The sequence below is a fragment of the Echiichthys vipera genome (genome assembly GCF_963691815.1).
Source record: "Echiichthys vipera genome assembly, chromosome: 16".
Classification (NCBI taxonomy): Eukaryota; Metazoa; Chordata; class Actinopteri; order Perciformes; family Trachinidae; genus Echiichthys; species Echiichthys vipera.
Window position 1 is genome coordinate 7320993 of NC_139841.1, and position 20233 is coordinate 7341225.

The following is a 20233-nucleotide window of genomic DNA, read 5'->3' on the forward strand; positions in this document are numbered from 1 at the left end:
CAGTTCACAGTGGGCCAAATTTAAAAACTGGGACAAAGTTGTGGACCAAACTCAATACTTACTAAGAAAAATTCTCTCCAGATGTGTAATGTTGAACCTTTTCAGTGCAGGTCCTTGTTCTTGTCGTGGTGTTTCTTATGTTTGATTCTTTGGTTACAGCCACGGTGGCTCTGCAGATGAGACAAACAGCTCTTTACCTTCATAAACAGATCATCTGCCTCCCACCGCTGCTGAAAGCTCCTGTTCTCCATCTTTCTTTGGTCGTTTTTGGGGAGGGGTGGATTAAGTTTGTCTGAAGAGACTGGTAGCATGGATGCTCATGTTTGTTAACAGAAAAGTAGACGTGTATGTGCTTTATACTCGCGGGCCAGCTCTCATAGAACCTTGATATGATCTTGCGGGCCAAATATAATTACACTGCGGGCCAGATTTGTAAAACATTTTCTATACATTTAAAAGAAACTATGCTGCATCAGGAAAGCCTGGAATTAAAAGTTGTTGTTTTTTGTAATGTAGTGTAGTGTTTTCTAAGTTATTATTGTCAAAACATAAATTAAAACTTGGCTGGATACACTGGTTGAGAGACTGAACTATATATTTCAAAGAATAGGGGAGGTCTAACGGCACCTTCACCCCTTACAATCGACACCAAATGTTTCAGTCCACCCATCACGACTCAGCATGAGAATCTGTTAGCACTGACTTCATAATGTCTTCTCTCAAGAAAGTCAAGTCTGGATCCAAGATGAGAAAGGGAGAAAAGGAAGAGAAGAAAAACAAACCAAGGGGGAAAAAAATCTGTTCACTAATTTCTTCCCACAGAGACAGCTTATGTATAGGGCCCATTTGGTGATACACCCCTGGTCCTACCCAGTACTAAGTGAAATGATGAGTCCAATTCTAAATAAGCTTGACTTCTTTGAGACAAAGTTAGTTCGGAATTGGGTTTCCTCCCGTGGTGTTCTGTAAACATCAAGCTGTTCCACTTTGGCTCCTTCAAGTCTTTAGATCTTTGAAATAATCCATATATTCAAATATAATGAATGAACTGAAACGATGACACTGATTAGAACAGAAACATTGAAACCAATAAACAAGACATTACACTTGTCTTTAAGTCTCCTCAGGAACGGTCTCTGTGTTAAATTAGCATTTCAGTTTTATCAGTACAGTAAAGCACAGAATCAAACACTTTCATCACCAAGTGAGAGTAGTTTTTAATCGTCAGAATAACAATAATTCATAAGAAAGTGCTATTAGTGAGCAGAGTTCTCTCACTATACACTGACTGTTGGTGTTTTCAGTCCTCAGTCAAGTAGCTCCCTGTCTGCTGGCTGAGTTTTGTGCTTTCAGTTGTCTGGATGGATGTCTCGGCCCTTGTTTCGTGGTGCGACACGTGGGGGTGGGCAAGGGGGCGAGCGGGGGCAGAGGGGCCGGGCTGGGAGGCAGGACGTGGCCACCTTTGCGGGACAGAAGGGCAATCTCTCTCCTGAGGGCCTCGGCCTGCTGCGACTGTGTTTTCACCAGCCCCTGGAGCCTCCCAATCTCCTCCTGATCCACACGTCTCCTGTAATCCTGGAACTGTCTTCCCTAGATACACACAAACACATATCTATAAAGACCTGCAGAATAAATGTGGACACTCATGCATATATGTTCATCGACCCAAAAGTCCCTAGTGCACCTTCAGGCTCTGATCAGACGGAGTGTATTTTTCCTGGTTGGGGCTTCTTTTTAAAACTATCCAATAAGAGTGAAGCGTTCTGCATGCAGCTTTTGCATTGCTGAACGCCTCAAGTTTTTTTTTAATTGAATCTTTATTGAACATGTTAATACATAAATAAATAAATAATACAGACTAAATAAAGCGAATGAGCAGTAAAAAGGAAAGTAAAAAGAGAAAAACAAGCAAATGGGAATGCTCAGAATCCTAGGAAGAAGTGAAAAACTTTTCTGGTCCTAACCCCTCTTATTTGTTATTAATCATAAACAAATTAAAAATTCAGTTTGAATCAATCGGTATCTGATATTTGACTCTTGGCTTAAAACAAATCACAGCAAAACAGTTATAAAGAGAACAAGAGATAAAGAAGAAAAACAAAACAACAAACAAACAAAAAAACAACAGAAATTCAGTGCTCTAACTCATAAGAATTCCATGTTTTGTCTCTGAATAGTTTTACAGAAGGCCCTGAACGCCTCGAGCTGAAAAGATTTCAGAGAGAGAAGAGACCCCTAACTTTGGAATATGACGCTGTCAGCCTCGATCATCCAGCAAACAAAGGCCTCAAAGCGCCCTGTGGGTGTATTATTTTATTTTATTTTTTAAAATATAGTTTTTAATAAAGATTCGACATATTCAACGTTTAATGTGAACGCTACAGCTCTGGACACCTTGGCTGCAGTGTCAGACAGGAGGATGCTGTCGAAGGTGCGGGCGATACTGCAGCATGGCTCTCACCCTCTCCACAACACTCTGGCTGAACAGAGGAGCACCTTCAGCCAGAGACTGATTGCTCCTAAATGCACCGGTGAGCGCCACAGGAGGTCATTCTTACCTGTGGCCATTAAACTGTACAACTCATCTCTTTAATTATCGGACTCTTGACTACTTAAAAACAAAACAAAACAAAATATAAATATCTGTTCTCATTTCATTTCATTTGCCATAACAACCTAATTGTACAGTGTACTGTATATATCTCAGATTGTATTTTCACACTCACTTCAGATTGTTTACTTGATTGTTTATTATTTATTTGTACTGTATTTTATTGGCTATTTATTAACTACTTTAGATTTATTTTAATTGTATTTTATTTGAATCTTTACTTTATTTTATTTCTACTTATTCATCTTTATGGCTTGTTTCTACTGTGCACGGAGCATTGGAATGAAAGAATTTCCCCCCGGGGATCAATAAAGTATTCTGATTCTGATTCTGATTCTGCCTCTTTACATTTTTTAGCTCATAGTTTTGGTTGTATTTCGTGCTTATTGCACCGTGGGTTTTAGAGGAACATATTTTGGATTCCTCTGTATGTCTGGCACAGATTGCAGGAACTGACGATAAAGCTGGCTTTGACTTTGACCACTGCAGCTTATTTCCGTCTTTGTGCTGCACCTGAATTGCCCGGGGACTTTCTCTGGAGATCAATAATCGTATCTTTTACAAGCATGACAAACAGACACAAACATGGCTCAGGTGGGTGATGATGTTGCTCTGAATGCTGGCTGTGTGAATGTGTGTGTTAAAATGGTATCAGTATCAGTGTGCCTTTTTTTCAGTAGTTTGTTTTGGACTTCTTCTACACCCTGGTGGACAAAATAACCAACTGTTGCCCTCTGTGGGTAACTAAATTCTTAAGGTTATGGATCAAAGCTTTGTAAATATTACATGAAAATGAATTTAATGCACAGATGTTACCATTTTCTTCTGCCTGCAGTTGAGTTTACGGTCCAGTTCCTTCTTCTGGTCAAAGTAGCTTGTCATGCAGAGGAGACGCTCTGTGTTACACCTGGTCACCTCCATCACAGCCTGACGCGCCTCTTCTACCTTCGCCTGAATATCACGTGCACACACAGGCACAGGCACACGCACAAATCCAGAGAATTGTCAATAAACTTACTACCTACTAAGTTGTTTTTAAAAATTATATTTTAAGTTTAAAGAGCATTAAAACAAACAAGGCAGACGTAAAGAGATATCTCACTTGCCACACACAGATTTAAAGCAATTCTTTCTGGCATTTTTACACTTTTCTTTTGTAATCTTAAAATGCTCCTAATAAGTGTATGGCACACTAAAATGTAAAAGACATCTGCCAGGTGTTGAAACTCATCAATATTAAATTCCCATATGTTGCTGATAAAAGTCTGACCAATCATTTTATCCGGTCCAAATAAAATAATTAGTAGAGCTTCCTTCCTGTCATCCATTGCTCCATTTCACTTGCGCTGCTCATGCTGCTTTCCAGTGCCATGGGAAGTCCAGAGTTTCGGACCTCCAACTAGACAAATGGCACTAGAATGCCTTTCAAAGTCAAACCTCCTACCAGCGAATTTGGGGTAGGTTGATCTCCCTTGAATTCGATCATAGGAAGTTCCACTTTGACAGGCATTCCAGTGCACTTTGCCTAGTTGGAGGTCCAAAACTACGGACTTCCCATGGCACTGGAACAAAGCATTTCTCTCTCACAACACGTGTCGGGGGAGGAGAGAGCGTGAGGCAGGGGGGAGAGGGTGGGACTTTCCAGGGAAGCACTGTGACACACACACACACACACACACACACACACAGGTCAGCGTACATCCCACTGTTTGATTTCCTTGGCGTATGCAGCTTCTCGGAGGAGTTTTTCCTGCTTGAGCTCCTCCATCGTCCTGTTCCCTGACAGCGTCTGCAGAGCCTCCAGATCCACCAGCCTCCCGTACTTCATCATCATCAGCTGTTCGCACTGCTTCTCTAGCACTACACCAACACACAGATCAGTTTCTAAGAATGTCAAGACATGCCTAACACAAATCCATTCCTTTCACTTGTATGTGTTCATGCTGCATCTAAATTTCACATGTTGGATGTAACTAAGCTCCACTTCCTCTGGTATGGGTCTTACTCTGGATGTTACCGTCCATGTCCTTGCGGTCATGGAGGAGCCTGACATGCTGCTGGCGGGCCTGATAGTACAGATCTCTCTGCTGGCTCTCCTCCTTCAACTGTTTGATGCGCTCCTTCAGCCTGTTCAGCTCCGTCATGTCCAGCACCAACGCTGGGCTCAGGTCAGACGGCACAGAGCCGTTAGTGACAAACTCAATCTGGTAGAGGAATGGAGGAGGTGGAAGGAAGAGAAGAAAAGAGGAAAGTTAAAGCCTCTGTTTTACAAAAGCACGATACACAGGTACAGTTTTAAAATGGAAGTCAAGGTCTGACAAATTTGTTATAGAATTATATTTGTGTGCACATAAAATGAAATAAAAAAACTACTTTTAATGCTCATGTTTAAAATGTATAAGTGCTGCCAAAATCTAATAACTACTAATCTTGCAAGGGGAAATTCAATTTTTTCACTGCTATTCGTGTTACCCACCGGCGACCCTACGGTTCCCAGCCCAGTCCCCTATGGACTGAGCTACTGCTGCCCTACTCTTAAGCATATCACTGCCATAATGATCATATAATTGTAAAATTGACTTTTCATTTTGAAATTGAAAGAGCTGCAACAATTGACAGAAAAAGTATCAGCATTAAATAAATAGATAAATTGATTATCGAAATAGCACAGAGTTTGAGTCATTTCTTCAACAAAATGGTTCCTCTAATAACAGCTCAAAATCTTCTAGAATATTAAATGAAGAATCTTTGTTTTTTTCGGTTGCCTGAGAAAACAAGGTATTTGATTTGGTCAAACTGGGAATTTGGACAGTTGTGTTGTTTTTTTTTGTCTGGCATTCTGGATCTGAAATGAATCTTTTAATTGAGAAAATAATCAAAAGATGAATCCACAATGAAATGATTATCAGTTACAGCCCTGAATAACAAAGTGGGCTTTTATTTGGAGCTCATTTCTATTCAAATAAAATGTTCTTTATTATGGTCATTTCCATAATGGCAGGGTTGTCCTAGGCCTCTTTATTAAAATCTTGGGTATTATTATTAATAATAATAATAATAATAATAATAATAATACATTTTGTGTATGGGTGCCTTTCATGACACATAAGGTCACCTTACATGTACAAAAACAGACCAAACATACCGTACATGCAAAGCAATAAACAGCAACAGACTTAGAGAAGAACAAGTAAATATCAGAAGATTTGTAAATTATCTAAAAGGTTACACAGAGTAGTGTAACTAATCTGAAGAGGTAGTTTTTAGACTGGTGCTGAAGTACTGGGCACAAATCAGAGGAAACCATTCCACCACTAGTTTCTGGCCAGGGTTGCCATGTTTACCTAGTATATGCAATTTTGTGTTTGTTCTGCTTGAGATATGCTTGAGAATAAGGGTGGTCTGGTGTCATTTTTACCTGTCAATGCTTTTTTGGGCTCGTTTGTGTCTGGCTAAAGAAATAGCCAACACAGGAACGTCTCCAACGAGATATAATGGCTGAAAGGCAAGATGCACAGCACTGTGCGAGAACTTCTAAATGTTCCTATTGACATGGAGAATCCAATCAATCTAAGGGTGCACTCCCACTGTCCATTCGTACTGTGCCCAAGCACGCTTCATGGCTAAAGTCTAGTTTGTTTGACCAGTGTGAGTGCAACTGTACCATGGGCATTGATGGCATTCCTGATGTCTATTTATATGCAACTGATCCCAGCAGTGTGTTCACTGCAGATTTGGTCAGATGAAATGTCCTAAAACAGTCAGACAAAACCTAATCTCTGATGGGTGATGACATATAAGCAAGAACCATTCGAGCCATGGCCCAGATCATTTCACGTAATCTGAGTACAAACGGGCCTGGGCCGCGGGGGAAGAGGGAGTGGGGGACAATCACCCTAAAGCACAGGGCACGGTACGAATGGACAGTGTGAGTGCGCCCTAATAACGTGGGATTTGACTTGGTCGTACTGTACTGCCAACCCTTTTCCAATGTGCTTACAAATCTGTTGACTAGAGCCTTTGTTATACCTCCACCTCATATCTTGTCTTGTCCCCAGTGAACCTCCACAGTTTGGCTCTGTTTACCTGATGCAGTCTGAGAGGAACCACCACATCCAGTTCATTCATTTTCTGCTGTTTCTCCCTGTTGACCAGCTCCAAGTCTTCCTCTGCTGCCTTCCGACTGCTCTTCACCGATTTCTCCTGCAGAGTCAAGTGTAAAAGATACACACGCACACGCAAACACGTGGATATATGAGTGACATAAGGAGCACATGGGAACAGGTAAACATGTCAGAAAGAGATGAGACGGTGAAAAGCAGAGTATGACCTTCTTGACGAGGGTGTCGCACTCCTTCTTCAGAGCTTCAGCACTCTTCTTCTCCTCCGCCAGCAGTTCCTCCAGGTCCAGCCGACGCTCACGCAGCTGCAGTGTGTTCTCAAACAACTCTGGCTCACAGCCTGGCGCACACACACGCACACACACACACACACACACACACACACACACACACACACACACACACACACACACACACACACACACACACACACACACACACACACACACACACACACACACACACACACATTCATTTTGGATCTAATGAGCTTCAAAGTGTAATTCCGCCCTAAAATCATCCTGTGGTCTTTTTCGGCCCTTACATACATCAAATAAGCCATTGAGACAGTTTTTCTATTAACAGAGAAATCCTGAAGAGTCGCTAACAACCGGACGTGGCTAACACTGAATAGCTCGAGGCAGATACTGCACAAATACAAATACTGCTCAAAATAACAGCAAACCTCTGCAGCAGCATGAGAAGAGTCCTTACACAGAAAACAAATCACCAATGGGCTCCTTCCTTTGGGATTGACTTTGCTAATCCACTTGAATGGACTTTACTATGAGAGGAGCTGGTACAGGGGCCAGTTGGTAAGTCTTTAAAAATACTCTTTCAATAAACTCTGGGTTGCCGAAAAAGAACATGGGATGATTTTACGCCGGAGTTACACTTCAAGTTAAATGCTTAAAAGTTCACTCTATACTGACCTGGAGGGCAAACATTGCAGTCCAGAGCAGCGCCTCCCTCTTCTGTGCCGCTGTCATAATCATCATCATCATCCCAGTCATCGTCTTCATCAGAATCTTCCTCACTTTCCTCCTCTTCTTCTACACACACACACATTGAGATCACACGGCATCCCACCATCACATTTGTGACATCGTACACTTGTTTTTTTTCTTCCTCTCACCTTCATCTCCTGACTGCTCCTTCTTCTTAACACGTTTGATCTTCTTCTTGAAGACTTTGGTCAGAAAGTCTTCAAACTTGTTTTCTTCGCCCAGCGAGGCCTGGAAGGCAGCGATCAGGGCCTTCTCTCTCTCCTGCAGCTTGGCTATGTCTCCCCGCTTCAGCTCCAGCTGTTCGTTACACTCCTCCAGCTTGGACTGAGGAGAGGGAGAGGGGGGCATGGAACGAATAAGAATGCAAGGATGTGACTGTTCCGTCAGGTGCGCACGGGAGTGGTGACGGAAAAATCTACTTCTAACACTTTTTATGTTTTATATCTATGTGTTTTATATTGTGAAATTAAACTAAACTAAACTACAGAGGTATAATCAGTTAAATGCACTTAAAGTGTCTAAAGGAAAATGACTTATTCTTGAAAACCAGTCCCTGTGACTGATATATAATCATATCATAATCATAGTATATTTTATTAAATTGTTCAATCAGGCGCATCAGTGTGTAAGTACCATTTCACTGTTGTAGCTGCTTGAGTTGATGCTAGTTTTAGTTTTACTACATTATGTTTAGTCCACTGGTTATTAACCTGGTTGGAAATGTTTTCATGTTTTGTTCTTTTCTCTAATCTTTGCTCTTTTGTGAAACAATAATAATAAATAATAATAAATTTGCCTCTCTGGGCCTTGATCAGTTAATCAAATGCAACCATCATACCCCCTTTTCACCAACATGGAACAGGTTACTGTCAAGAGTTGGTTCTGTCAGTGCCCTCCTCTCTCTCTTTTGTATGAGTTTGTCTCCCTCTGTCTGTTTTGTTGTCCAGGTCCGGTAGGCGTGTTCCCCCCAGCTGCAGCCTGTTACGCTAAACACCTGTTCAACTATAAATACCCTGAGCTGACAGGCATGCAGCGCCTTCCCCTGGTAAAGTCTTTATCGGATTGGCTCCTGTTACTCGTTCGTTGGTTTTGCGCTTCTCGTTTTTTGTTATATTAATCGTTGTTTTCTTTGTTTCTTCCCGTAGTATCCCGGGTTCCGGTTTCCTCGTCCTGTTCCCTGATTGTCCGTCGTTTCACTGCTCCTGTTTTCCTTCGACGGTCTAGTCTTAGTATTTCTGTTACCCTGTAGTTGTTTCATGTTTTGTTTGTCGTTTATATTAAACGTTTTTGTTTGTACTTTTACCCCGTGTCCGTGTCTGCATTTGGGTCCAGTCTCCCAGTGTTATTTCCCCGCACCTTTCATGACAGGTTACGTTCTGATCCGCACAACTGATTGTAAACATGAAAAGCTGGTTCCCAGCTGGACCTAGGTTTTGATTTCATCAGTTTGTGTGACATATTGTACAGCTGGAGAGCGAGAATGGAGAACGCAAGTGAGAAATCTGCAGTGGTTTTATGAGTAGCATAAAATGGAAATACTTAGGTATGGAATATGGCGTTAAGTACTACAGGATTGTAATTTACCAGAGTTAATGTACTTTCCCCCACTGAAATTATGGAATTTCTATGAGTGGATTTTCATTCTGCACAGAACGGCCTCTGAAAGGCTGTCTGACGATGGGAAAACAAATATCTCAACACTAGAGACTGGCCAGCAAGATAACATTCTGCACGGCCCTGTCACCAGGTTTTTAAAGGATGTCTAATAAAAAGATCATCCCCCCACAAACCAGCCCACAGATCCATAGACTCTCTCCCACCGTGATGCTGTTCTCCTCCTTAATGCGTCCATTGAGCTTCTCCTGCAGGCTGTCCTCCCTCCTCTCAAACTCCTTGAGGAGCAGCAGCTCCTGGTAGAGCGTCAACTGACGGAGGTCGGCCATCTTCAGCTGCCAGTCCAGACGCAGCTTCTGGTGACGCAACAGCAGGAGCTCTGCGTCAAACTGACACACCGAACTCTCAATCTGAGGATTCAAAAACACATCCATGGATTATATTACAGTGTTATACATTGTCTTTTTATTTTTATTATTACACATTTAACATAATCACCTTTTATATGGTCACAGAATCACCCTTTAATGAAAAACTGACCTGCTCCATTATAGAGTCCTGCTCATGCAGCAGTCGGACCTCCTCCTCCATCCGGAGCTCTTCCTCCAGCTGGCTCAGCTCTGCTCCTTCCTCCTCTGATGTCTCCTCTTCTTCTTCGGTGACAGATGAAGCTGAGAGGTTGGTAGTGCCTTCCTCTGCTCTCTCCTCTTCTTCATCTTTCCTCTCCTCTCCTTCCATGTCTTTCTCCAGCTGCTCCAATAAAGGCGTGGCTCCCTCCTGCTCATCCTCCATGCTCTGGAACCTGTTTGGAAAAAAGAAAGAAATGTAGACCATTCTTTTAAAAATATACAATCACCAGCTAATCAAAACATCGTAGGGCTGTTCTGACATAAGCTTTGCTGTGGTTTCAGGTTTAAGGCAGGTTGAAACCTGTGTGATGATCACTTTTACCCTTTGATTCATTTTCGCCTCATTTCCTCTTATTTCTTTCAAAAAAGGGCATGTATGTGATGTTTGGGGGAGGGACATATGTCCATCTGACTGACGTATACCTCCGCCCCCCTCAGTGTTGTCATGGAAATATGACCTAAACATACAGACTAGAATGTTTTTTTTATACCAGGCCTTAAACAGGTTCAATTATGCTGTGAAAATCGGCCTGTTTAACAAGGAGGTGAATGAGAAACTGCTCTATTGTGCCAACTGCCCTAGTGGCCACTGCGAGAACTACAGTTTTTGGCACTTCAGTATTGGATCAACCAGGAAGTGGCTGTGGTGGGGGATTTCTTTTACCCCATTGCTATGGCTTGAAACTGGTTTATCACCTAAAGCTGCTGCAGACCTGGTTTAACTGAGTTGTAAGTTCAATAATCATCACGTTGTAAAAATGATTTCATCACAAAAGTGCTTGTGAATTCCAGGCGTTTGCATTTTGCCTCAAAGAAATCCAAGGTTGTACTTACTTTTGTCAAGCCCAAAACTGAAACGGTCTGTTATTTAAATCCTTTATCAGTTTTACATTCAAGATTTTTTTTTCTCTACTCTTGTCTCCTGTACCTCTGTTTCCTCAGAAGGCGGTATCGCTCCAGGGTGGCGTGGCTGTACTGCAGCCTCTTTTCTGGGGTTTCCTCCGGGAGTGTGGTGGGCAGGGCAGGTGGCGGGCGATGGAGATGGGCCGCCAGACGCTGCTGGACCTTCTGGACCTGCTGAGCCTGAACACGCAGCTGAGACACCAGGCGAACCTTGGAGTCCCGCAAAGCCATGATTCGTCCATTCATCTCTGTCTGCTTCTCACGGATCTGGTGGGACAGAGTCATTACACGAATCTGCTATGAATGCAACTAATGTTCTTTCCACCTTTCGTCCAACTGATCTTTTTTAGTCTGGTTCATGAGCTAAGATATGTATTAGCATACGTGTGAGTGTGTGTATGTGTGTATGTGTGTGTGTGTGTGTGTGTGTGTGTGTGTGTGTGTGTGTGTGTTTGTACATTTTCCTCCAGGCCTATCAGCTCTGCTTTCTTCCTCTCAGCGTTCATCCTCAGGTGTTTCGGCACCGTGAAGTCTTTGGCCGACTTCAGTTTTAAGTCTCCGATGTTCTCCTTGGCTTCACGGATGGCCTGCACATCCTGCGGATCCTCGCTGTTCTCGTTTGGCTTCTCTGCGTACCTGAGACACAAACAAGTCGTCAAAGTTATGCTCCAGCGTCACATTAGTTACAGTAGAGGTCCACAGCTCATGTCTGCTCCCGGGCTCAAAGCGGTTTAATCTGCACTGCAGTTTCCTAAAACGATTTTTTAAGAATACAGGAACACCTTGCCTGGGTCCAGACCTTAGACTCTGCCCACTCCACAGAGTTGACTAATTCCATGTTAGTGATGCTGTTTACTCAGTCAGCAGCGGTTGATCTGCTCAGGTGGAACTCGTCACTGCTGGGTATGCTGCGTTAACTATCACTTATACTCAGGAATTAACTTCCAACTTCTGAGTCAGGGCTGTAGTAAGGGCAGAGGTGTCATAGGAACGTGTGTGTTTGTATGGATTTAAGAGGGTAACATATAGACCTTTTTAATGAAATTCCATTGCTAGGCAACAGCCCTGGTCCTTGTTAACTTCCTGTCATTCCCATTCACTGCAACAGGAAATAAACCAGGACACATTTAGAATGTTTCTGTTTACATCTTTGAAAAGGTCTGTAGGGGACGGATCAGAAGTAAATGTAAATGTGTTTCAATAACGTTTACAAAAGAGCAAACAAAAACTAGCGACCGTGAAAGTGACAAGATGTAGGGCTCTCAAAGAACAGGCTCATCTGCAGTTACATCTTATTGCCAAAGAGGCCGCTGGAAACAAGGTATCTCAATTCTTACAGATTACAGCTTTAACCTCAAAGCAATTTCATTCAAAAGCAACTGGACTTGGTTATTTGTCGAGGAAGAAGTTTCACCTCTCATCCAAGAGGCTTCATCAGTTCATGTTCATGAAGCCTCTTGGATGAGAGGTGAAAAATCTTCCTCGACAAACAACCAAGTCCAGTTGCTTTTGACTGAAATTGCTTTGGGGATAACAATGACCTGGACAAGTGAGAATATTCACAGGCTGATTACAGCTTCAAACATGTCATAGGTGACTACGTGACTTCAGGTAGGTTGCGGTCGTTGCAGCTGTGAAACGGTGGATAAATTGTTTTGAGTGTTGCAACCTCTGAAAAATGATTAGTTTCCATGTAGAATCTGACTGATTTGATCTGATAACATCTTAAAATCTAAAAGAGCAGCACGATTAAATTATTTTATTATAAACCGTAAATTAGCCGGCTCGGACTGGAAGTCTCTTGTGATAGGTTAGGGAAAATGTAATCCCCTCCCCCATGGAAATTAGTTACAATGATAGAGACGCAGTGCCACAGTGTTACAACTGTGTCTGAAGGAAACACCATGACCATGAAACAAAATGGAGAATGCCATGTAGATCTAATTTGAGCTAATTTGATGATATGACACTCACAGTTGGGCCCATTCCTGCTTCCTCTTCTCTATCTTTTCTCGAGCTTGTTCCGCTTTCTCTGCAGCCTTTCGGAGCCTCTCGACCTGCCGATCTCCCAGCTTAACCCCTGCTGTACGAGCCACCGGGGGGCGCAGCACCTCCTCCTCTGGACAACACACACAGCTGATAGGTCAAGCATGTCTTTGACATGTGAAACAAACACGCAAACACTTATCCACCTTCTAACATGCTGCTGTCTTTTGTAGTCTCAGCTCTAGATTTTCTGCGTTCTGGTGCAGCAGCTTCATCTCCGTCAGACCAGCTACTTGTCTTCTGATGTCTGCGCCGGGAGGAAGGCTCAGCGAGCGCAGGCAGACGGTAGGTGGAGACTCTGTGGTTGGTGCTGATGGCGACCACAGTGACCACGCTGGCCTCCAGAGAGTACTTGAACCTGAAAACACAAGGGGTGAGGGTTTCAGTTCCGGAGGATGGTTGTCTCTACCTCCAAACTGTCTACACTTTTGAACTTGTATATAAATATTCAGTAAGTCCTCTGTTTCTGTTGACTTTAAAGAAGAGATGATGGTTTATTAACGTTTTTCATATCCACTTAAGTTTACATCTGAGACAACACGAAAAACCTTCCACCCATAATCGTACAATATGTCTGCTGCTAGGGGTCTCTCAATTAAAACAATAACAAAAGACGCAGTCTTGTGACATTGTGGTGTAACGTGGGCTCAAGGAAGCTGTCGTTTTTCCCAGAAGCCAAATTATCTGCAGAGATCTCCTCCTCTCCGAAAAACGAACAGACCTGGAGATTGAAACTGGTAAAAAAAACAGAGTAAAAATTCTTCGACACAGTTCGGCTCATTGTCAGAGGAGCTGTGAGCCGAGATGCCTCTGATGTTGTCTCAGCTTGTTTCTCTGATAAATGAAAAACCTGACATCCGATGACTAAGATCTTTCATCCGGTAAAAATATGTGGTTGAAACTCACCAAGATCTAAAAACTGTGGCCTAAAACTGGATAATAGGTCGGCAACCACAATGCGGACACATGTACAAAGGGGATATGACCATCGTCAGGCGACCAAATGTTTTGGACTGTTACCCTGAATAAAATGACACATTTCTCTGGTTTGAACACTGTCGGAAACATTTGGGATAATGTAAGAATACAACTTAACTAAAAATATATAACACAGGTCTAGTTGTTTTTAGATAGACACCTTTAACTTGTTTGAAATGCACAGTTAACTAGAAATGTTGTTAACCAAAGTTTTAAAATAAAATCCAATCATGTGAAAAGAAAATAATGACCTATTATTTTTTACTGTATTTAGGTCAACGATACAGCAAGTAACATTATGATAACCTATTTAATTATTTAATAGTTGTCTGTGTGTGTGTGTGTGTGTGTGTGTGTGTGTGTGTGTAGTCTGTACCAGTCCTGCAGTTTGCTGAGTGCAATGCTGCAGCGCTCCTCCTCCCAGCCCATCTGCTTTCTGACCTCCCTCACCCGCTGGGCCTTCAGTCTCTCTGCCTGCTCAATGAAACGCCGGTCCAGCTGCAGCTCCTTCACACACACACACACACACACACACGCACACGCACACGCACACGCACACACACACACACACACACACACACACACACACACACACACACACACACACACACACACAGAGTTGCAGTTGGCGTTCTCTCGTGGGGGATTGAACTTAATTAATATGAAGTGTTGTATCCTGCTGCATCTTTTTCTCTATTCTCTTATTATACCTCTTTGTTTTCATGATTTTGGTTTCTTGTGTTTTTGGTTACCGTGATCTTGCTGATGTTTGCTGCGGTTATGTGCTGTATTATTCTTGTTCTCTTTGTATTATACTCTTTTATTACGACCACAACCGCATGAACTGTCGAACCGGGTAACAGTGACCCAGGTGAGTGTATGCATGTCTGTACCGCAGGTTTCAGGCGAACATGCTCTGGTAGACTCAGGTTGTCGTTCAGCAGCAGTTTAAACTTCTTCTGGAGCTCAGCCAGCTTCTTCCGCTTCGCCGCAATCTTCAGCTCGGCCTGCCGACGCAGACGGTCCTTCTCCAGCTTCTGCTTAGCCGTCTCTATACTGAAGGGCGTCGGGGGTTAGAGAGAGTGAAGTTAGATGAGATAGAAGATGAGAGGATTTTGTCTTTACAGTGACACCTAAATATAGATTTAGCTAAATGTCAGGGATTCCAATAAATAATAAGAAATAAAATAAAGGCAATACAGTAATCTACTGTACAAATTACTTTCATGAATAGAGACACATCATTTATGCTCACCTGTAGGCTGCCGGGTCCTCAATGTCCTGGGCTAATGCTTCATTTTCAAGACCAACCTGTTTGAATAAAGTGAGGATATTAGTGAATTATTTTTTGTCCAGAAAAAAGTTTAGAACCATGTGATGATTTCTACAGTCCAGTCAAGCACAGACATAGTTTCTAACAACTGTCAACATCTTACAATCTGTACAACCCTATAGCCTCAATTTGGAACCAAAAATTGGTTTGCGTTAAATGCTAATGTCAACATACTCACAATGCCAATGGAACATCCTGATGTTAAAGGGGAAAATTTCCTTGGTCACTATCAAAGTTTAGCATGACCTCATGCTTACATTTGCTGATTAGCATTCAAAGGGTATGGTGAATGTCATTAGTTTTGCGAGAATCTGGTTCTAAATTTAAAAAAAAGTATTGGGTGAGTTGAACTGTTGACCTGATGGTGACTGTTGACCTGATCGTGTGATTCGGTCTCGTGCCTATGACCGAATCACACCAGTGCTTATATTCAGCACAATAGCACTCCCTCTCGTGTGATATTGCTTAAGTTGCTGACATATTGCTGATATTATCTCTGACTAACATCTGCGAATTTTACACTTGCAGAAAAAGGCTGCTAAGTGCTGGTGGCATGTGAGGAAATATCAGCAACGTGGCTAAGAATCATCCTCTGGGGAAGATGTTAGTCTGTACAAATACAAAACAAATCATTACAATCCAATCAATGGTTATTGAGATACTTGAGTGTTGGCCAAAGTGGTGGACTGACTGACAGATTGACTTTGTCACCCATAAAACCACACTACAGTGTTAATAAAAAGTGGACTGACCCTGGGAGAAGGAACCCTAGCCCTCTTTCTCTGCAGGCCTTTCTGTAGCTCCTCTGGAGGAAGCAGGCTGAAGGAGAAGATGTTCCCGTCATCTCCCACCGTCAGCACAAAGTGGTCGTCGTGGCTACAGCGGATATGCCGCAGGTGTCCGTACTGGTTGTCATGGACACTGAGAGCCCAGTAGGCCTGCATGGAGGCGAGGCTGTGGTCGTCAGACTGCAGAGGGTAAACCCTGATGAAGCCTGAGTGCATGCCGCAGAGCAGCAGCTGCCTGTTGGAGCTACGAAACGACAAAACAACAAAAGACCAGGAGGGAAACTTTAAGCAGTATTGTGGTTAGTGGCCTTATTTCACCCTGTCAGTGGATTTTGTTATTTTTATGTTGAAGATTCTTTCTCTGTTGACTCGATAGATTTTAAGCTGCATTCTATTATTTTTGGCAACTAGGCCAAAATAAGTTGACAGACACACAGCCATGCCCTCATAGAGTGATGATGGCTAACATTTAATATTACAGCTGCCTTTTAGAGAGTAAAGGTACTGTAACATCCCATTGGTGTTGTTCTAAACCAACTCCTGAAAACTAACTGCGCTGGGCAGTTAGTGTTCAATGGGTTCATCAGAGCTTGTTTGCTGCCTGCTGATGCTGAAAACAGGGTTGATAAGAGACTGAACCAGGCAGAAAATGTGTTGTAAAACCCAATCTATAAAATTTATAAAAAGCAAAACACCTCACCAGAGCTACAGAGTCAGTGGGAGTCCCCTGTGGCTTCAGCACTGCCAGCAACATTTTTTTTATACATACAGTCATTTGATCTTTGAATAACTGAAGAATACTTAGTTTGTTCTCTGGCTACCTGAAGGTAATGGAGCGAATGGGGTCGTCGTCTGTGTTGTGGACAGGCAGGAAGTCAAAGGGCTCATCCTGCCGCTGGTCTGGATCTAGGTCCTGCTCCTCAGAGAAGGCACAGTGATACAGGAAACCTGAGTCATATCCACCCTGCAGGAGAGAGAAATGGATTCAATCTTTAAGGTCAAAACATCTGTCCTCTTGGATTAGTTCTGTGAGTTTTAGGATTTAAACTTGGCTGGGTATCGTTTGAACATTTTTTGATAATAGTTCAAAACAATATCTGTGTTTTTGTACACCTTACTACAGAATTGCTGAGAGGCAAGCACGGTTTTTTTTTTCAGGCTCTTTTTCTTTAACCTTTTTTCTTCTCTGAAAACAGGTGGAAAATGTATCTTGTGTTTATGGAGACACTCCCCAGGAAGAAAACATGAATGCTTCCGGTCCAATTTAGAACAGAACATGGGGTAGTGGTGTTCTTTAGCCATTGTTGATGAAAAAAAAAAAAAAAACCAATTAGCCTGAAAAAAATACTACTGTTTACAAAAACAAGCCGAAAAGAAATAATCTTGCATGCCTCTCCGGGTTCCTTATATAATTTGAGTTAGACAGTTGATCACACCAAGCAGGATTGAATCTACTCCAGTCTGTGGACTAACTGTCATGGTGATTATCCAAGGAGAGGGTTGTTTTTCTGTATTTACTCAGTTTCCATCAAAAGATTCACAACAGGACGAGTTGAAACTTTCAACTACTTACAATGTACAGGTCTGCAACGATCGATGAGATCTTCCGAACTTTCAGTTTTTTTTGTTCTTTATAATTTGTAGCATCTTAAAATATGAATGAAGACAGTGATAGTGAAATACTTCAAGTGAAGCTGCATTTCTAGTAGTGACTATCAATGATTCAGCTGACTGATTCCTTTGTCATTTCCTTGACCATCCCAGTGATTACCGTATTCTCCCGAATATAAGACGTTTTTTTTCCCCTGGAATTCCACCTGAAAAAGTGGGGTTGTCATATTTTAGGTGCTATAGACACAGTCACTGAGTCACAGTGTGAGCGTTACGTCAATATACAGTCACAACAGCAGATGGTTTCAAACATAATTAAAACAAGTTTTTTTCATGACAGGCCTTCAATCAGAACACAGTTTACAGCGACAGTGTTACAGAGACAACTAGCTTACCGTGACAGGGGTCTGAAACATGGAGAAACAGTGATCGCCCCGAAAAAAGTGGTTTAAAAGTCGGCTAAGTTAGAAACCACTGAGGAGGATATAATGGTGATTAACGCAGCAGAGTCAAACAGCCGTGAAGCTGCCAAGAAACACGGGAAGCTCGTTGTCGGAGATTTACGTAGCTGGTCTGTTAGATACGCAATATCACGGTTATTTTGAAACTGAGTGATCATTTTGTCTGTTTAATGGGTTTCTCGAAGAGGAGTATTTTTGGTTTGAGAAGAAAGACTAATTTTGTTTTGCTCATTTTTTTCGGAAAGGTGGGTTTGAAATTGGAAATTGGATTGAGAGAAAATACTTTTTTTGTTGGTTTTCAAAAAGTCTTTTTCCGAAAATGATTCTTAAAAAAGGAGGATCGTCTTATATCCGGGACAATACGGTATTGTCTCCTGACCGTTGACTGTGTGTGTGTACCATGGAGAGCCAGAACTGTCCAGGCTGTGAGTAGAAACCACAGTAGAGAGGACTTGGAGGCTCGGGGATGTAGATAGGGGGCAGCTCTTCCTCTTCCTCTTCTTCTTCCTCTGGCTCTAATTCTGGATGCTTTGATTCTTTCAACCTTTTCTCTCTCTCTTTCTTCTTCTTCTCCTTCAGGGCTTGACGTCTTGCGATTTCCTCCTCTCTCTGAAATACACACAAATGAAAACATATTAGTTCTGGAACTGACATGGAGTTAGTTATTTCCACTAGAATTTTTTTTTAATAAACTTTAAGTTAGCAGTAAATGAAGGAGAGAAATAAAACAGACAAAGAAAAATACAAGACATCAGGAGTAATTAGGACGTAGATTACTAACAAAATGTACAGTGTGATGTAATACACATACAAAGTGGGTTATCATAAAACTAAAAGGCTACAAACTACAGTTCAGCCCAGACCTTGATTTGAGATTTGATGCTTCTGAACCTGAAAGATCTGCTGGGCAGTTTAGGCAGAAGGAAGGTTTTGGTCGGCCTCTGGGCTTCTGGATCAGGACTGTGCACCTCGACCACGTGACCGCTCTGACACAGGATGAGCAGCCTGTTTTCACTCTGGGTAAAATTGTAAAAGTAATCGGGTGAATCAATAATGTTCCATCGCAGAGATATTCGGGTGCAAGTGAATCAGAGACCAAGACTTACGTGGGAATGAGGTGACCACTCCAGCGCCTGTACCGGCCCAGGAACGTGTACAAAGCCGATGGGGTTGTATTTTTCCCCAACAGTAAAGAAGAACACAGTGCTGTCGGAGCTCTGAGCAGGAGGGTGGAGGTGAGGAGTCGGAAAGGTGAGATGAGTGGCAAAAAGAAAGGGAAAATACTAAACAAAACCATGGACTAATATAGAAACTTCTTCAACCACTCTGGCAACATAACCCCCATCTCACAGTACTAAACAAGTATTTCCATACTAAGGCTGAATTTATGTGAATTAAGATATTCACACAAAAACAAGCAGGTTGTTCAACCCTTGCGTAAAGTTGTGTTATTTCTGCATTTGATCAATAAAATCCATGTGTTTTTAATGGTGTTATGAGACTGAGGGTGTGGCAATAGCAAGATTTTGTTTTTCTACCAAGTGAACTGTATTCATCATCCGTTGTCAGTGAATGAGCAAAACCTTTTAAGGCTCACTTTTGTAACCCACAGCCAATGAGTGTTCATACTCAAAAAAGTTTCAGACATTTTTTTAAACCTTTAAGCCTATTTAAAAATGTGTTTTACAAAATCCGGTGTTTTCCTAGACAACCTCTTACCCCCGTGGCTAAGATCTCTCCATTTCGCTCATATGCAACAGCAGTTACAGGGGCATTATGGGGTTTGAAGGCCTGTTTGAGGCGCAGCTTGGCATCTCCTTTGGGGCTGGGCCCGCTGACCACATGCAGCCTCTGAGGGTCGTACAGCTCTAGTAACCGGACCACCCCGTCCTCAAAGCCCATCACCAGTAGACTTCCACTTTGGTTCACCTAAAGACAAACACCAGAGCCTCAGAGCTCAGTTTTCTGTCAGAATACATCATTTGTGGTAGCATGATACATTTTTACACTAACACACTCACCAAAGGTGGAGCCCAGCTCAGAGCAGTTCCACCCTGATTGAAGCGACTGGTGGTCAGCTCTCTTTTTGCCAGGAAGTCGAAAACTCTGACTGAACCTGATGAGCAGGGCC

General features: G+C 42.4%; 1 protein-coding gene across 1 annotated transcript in view; it reads right to left on the reverse strand.

Moving 5' to 3' along the window:
* Positions 1-1311: 1311 nt before the first annotated feature.
* Positions 1312-20233, reverse strand: part of cfap44 (cilia and flagella associated protein 44) — a gene marked incomplete at both ends in the record, with an annotated part of 25383 nt that continues 6461 nt past the window's right edge. The window contains 24 exons of the mRNA XM_083930103.1: positions 1312-1590; positions 3428-3562; positions 4311-4471; positions 4617-4815; positions 6698-6814; positions 6942-7072; positions 7665-7784; positions 7868-8063; positions 9560-9763; positions 9894-10155; positions 10911-11152; positions 11344-11521; positions 12860-13004; positions 13165-13289; positions 14286-14416; positions 14803-14965; positions 15165-15220; positions 15995-16274; positions 16852-16994; positions 18502-18711; positions 18966-19118; positions 19209-19319; positions 19822-20022; positions 20124-20218. Of these exons, the coding sequence (XP_083786229.1) occupies positions 1312-1590; positions 3428-3562; positions 4311-4471; positions 4617-4815; positions 6698-6814; positions 6942-7072; positions 7665-7784; positions 7868-8063; positions 9560-9763; positions 9894-10155; positions 10911-11152; positions 11344-11521; positions 12860-13004; positions 13165-13289; positions 14286-14416; positions 14803-14965; positions 15165-15220; positions 15995-16274; positions 16852-16994; positions 18502-18711; positions 18966-19118; positions 19209-19319; positions 19822-20022; positions 20124-20218 (4037 nt within the window). The remainder of the gene's footprint in view (positions 1591-3427; positions 3563-4310; positions 4472-4616; positions 4816-6697; positions 6815-6941; positions 7073-7664; positions 7785-7867; positions 8064-9559; positions 9764-9893; positions 10156-10910; positions 11153-11343; positions 11522-12859; positions 13005-13164; positions 13290-14285; positions 14417-14802; positions 14966-15164; positions 15221-15994; positions 16275-16851; positions 16995-18501; positions 18712-18965; positions 19119-19208; positions 19320-19821; positions 20023-20123; positions 20219-20233) is intronic.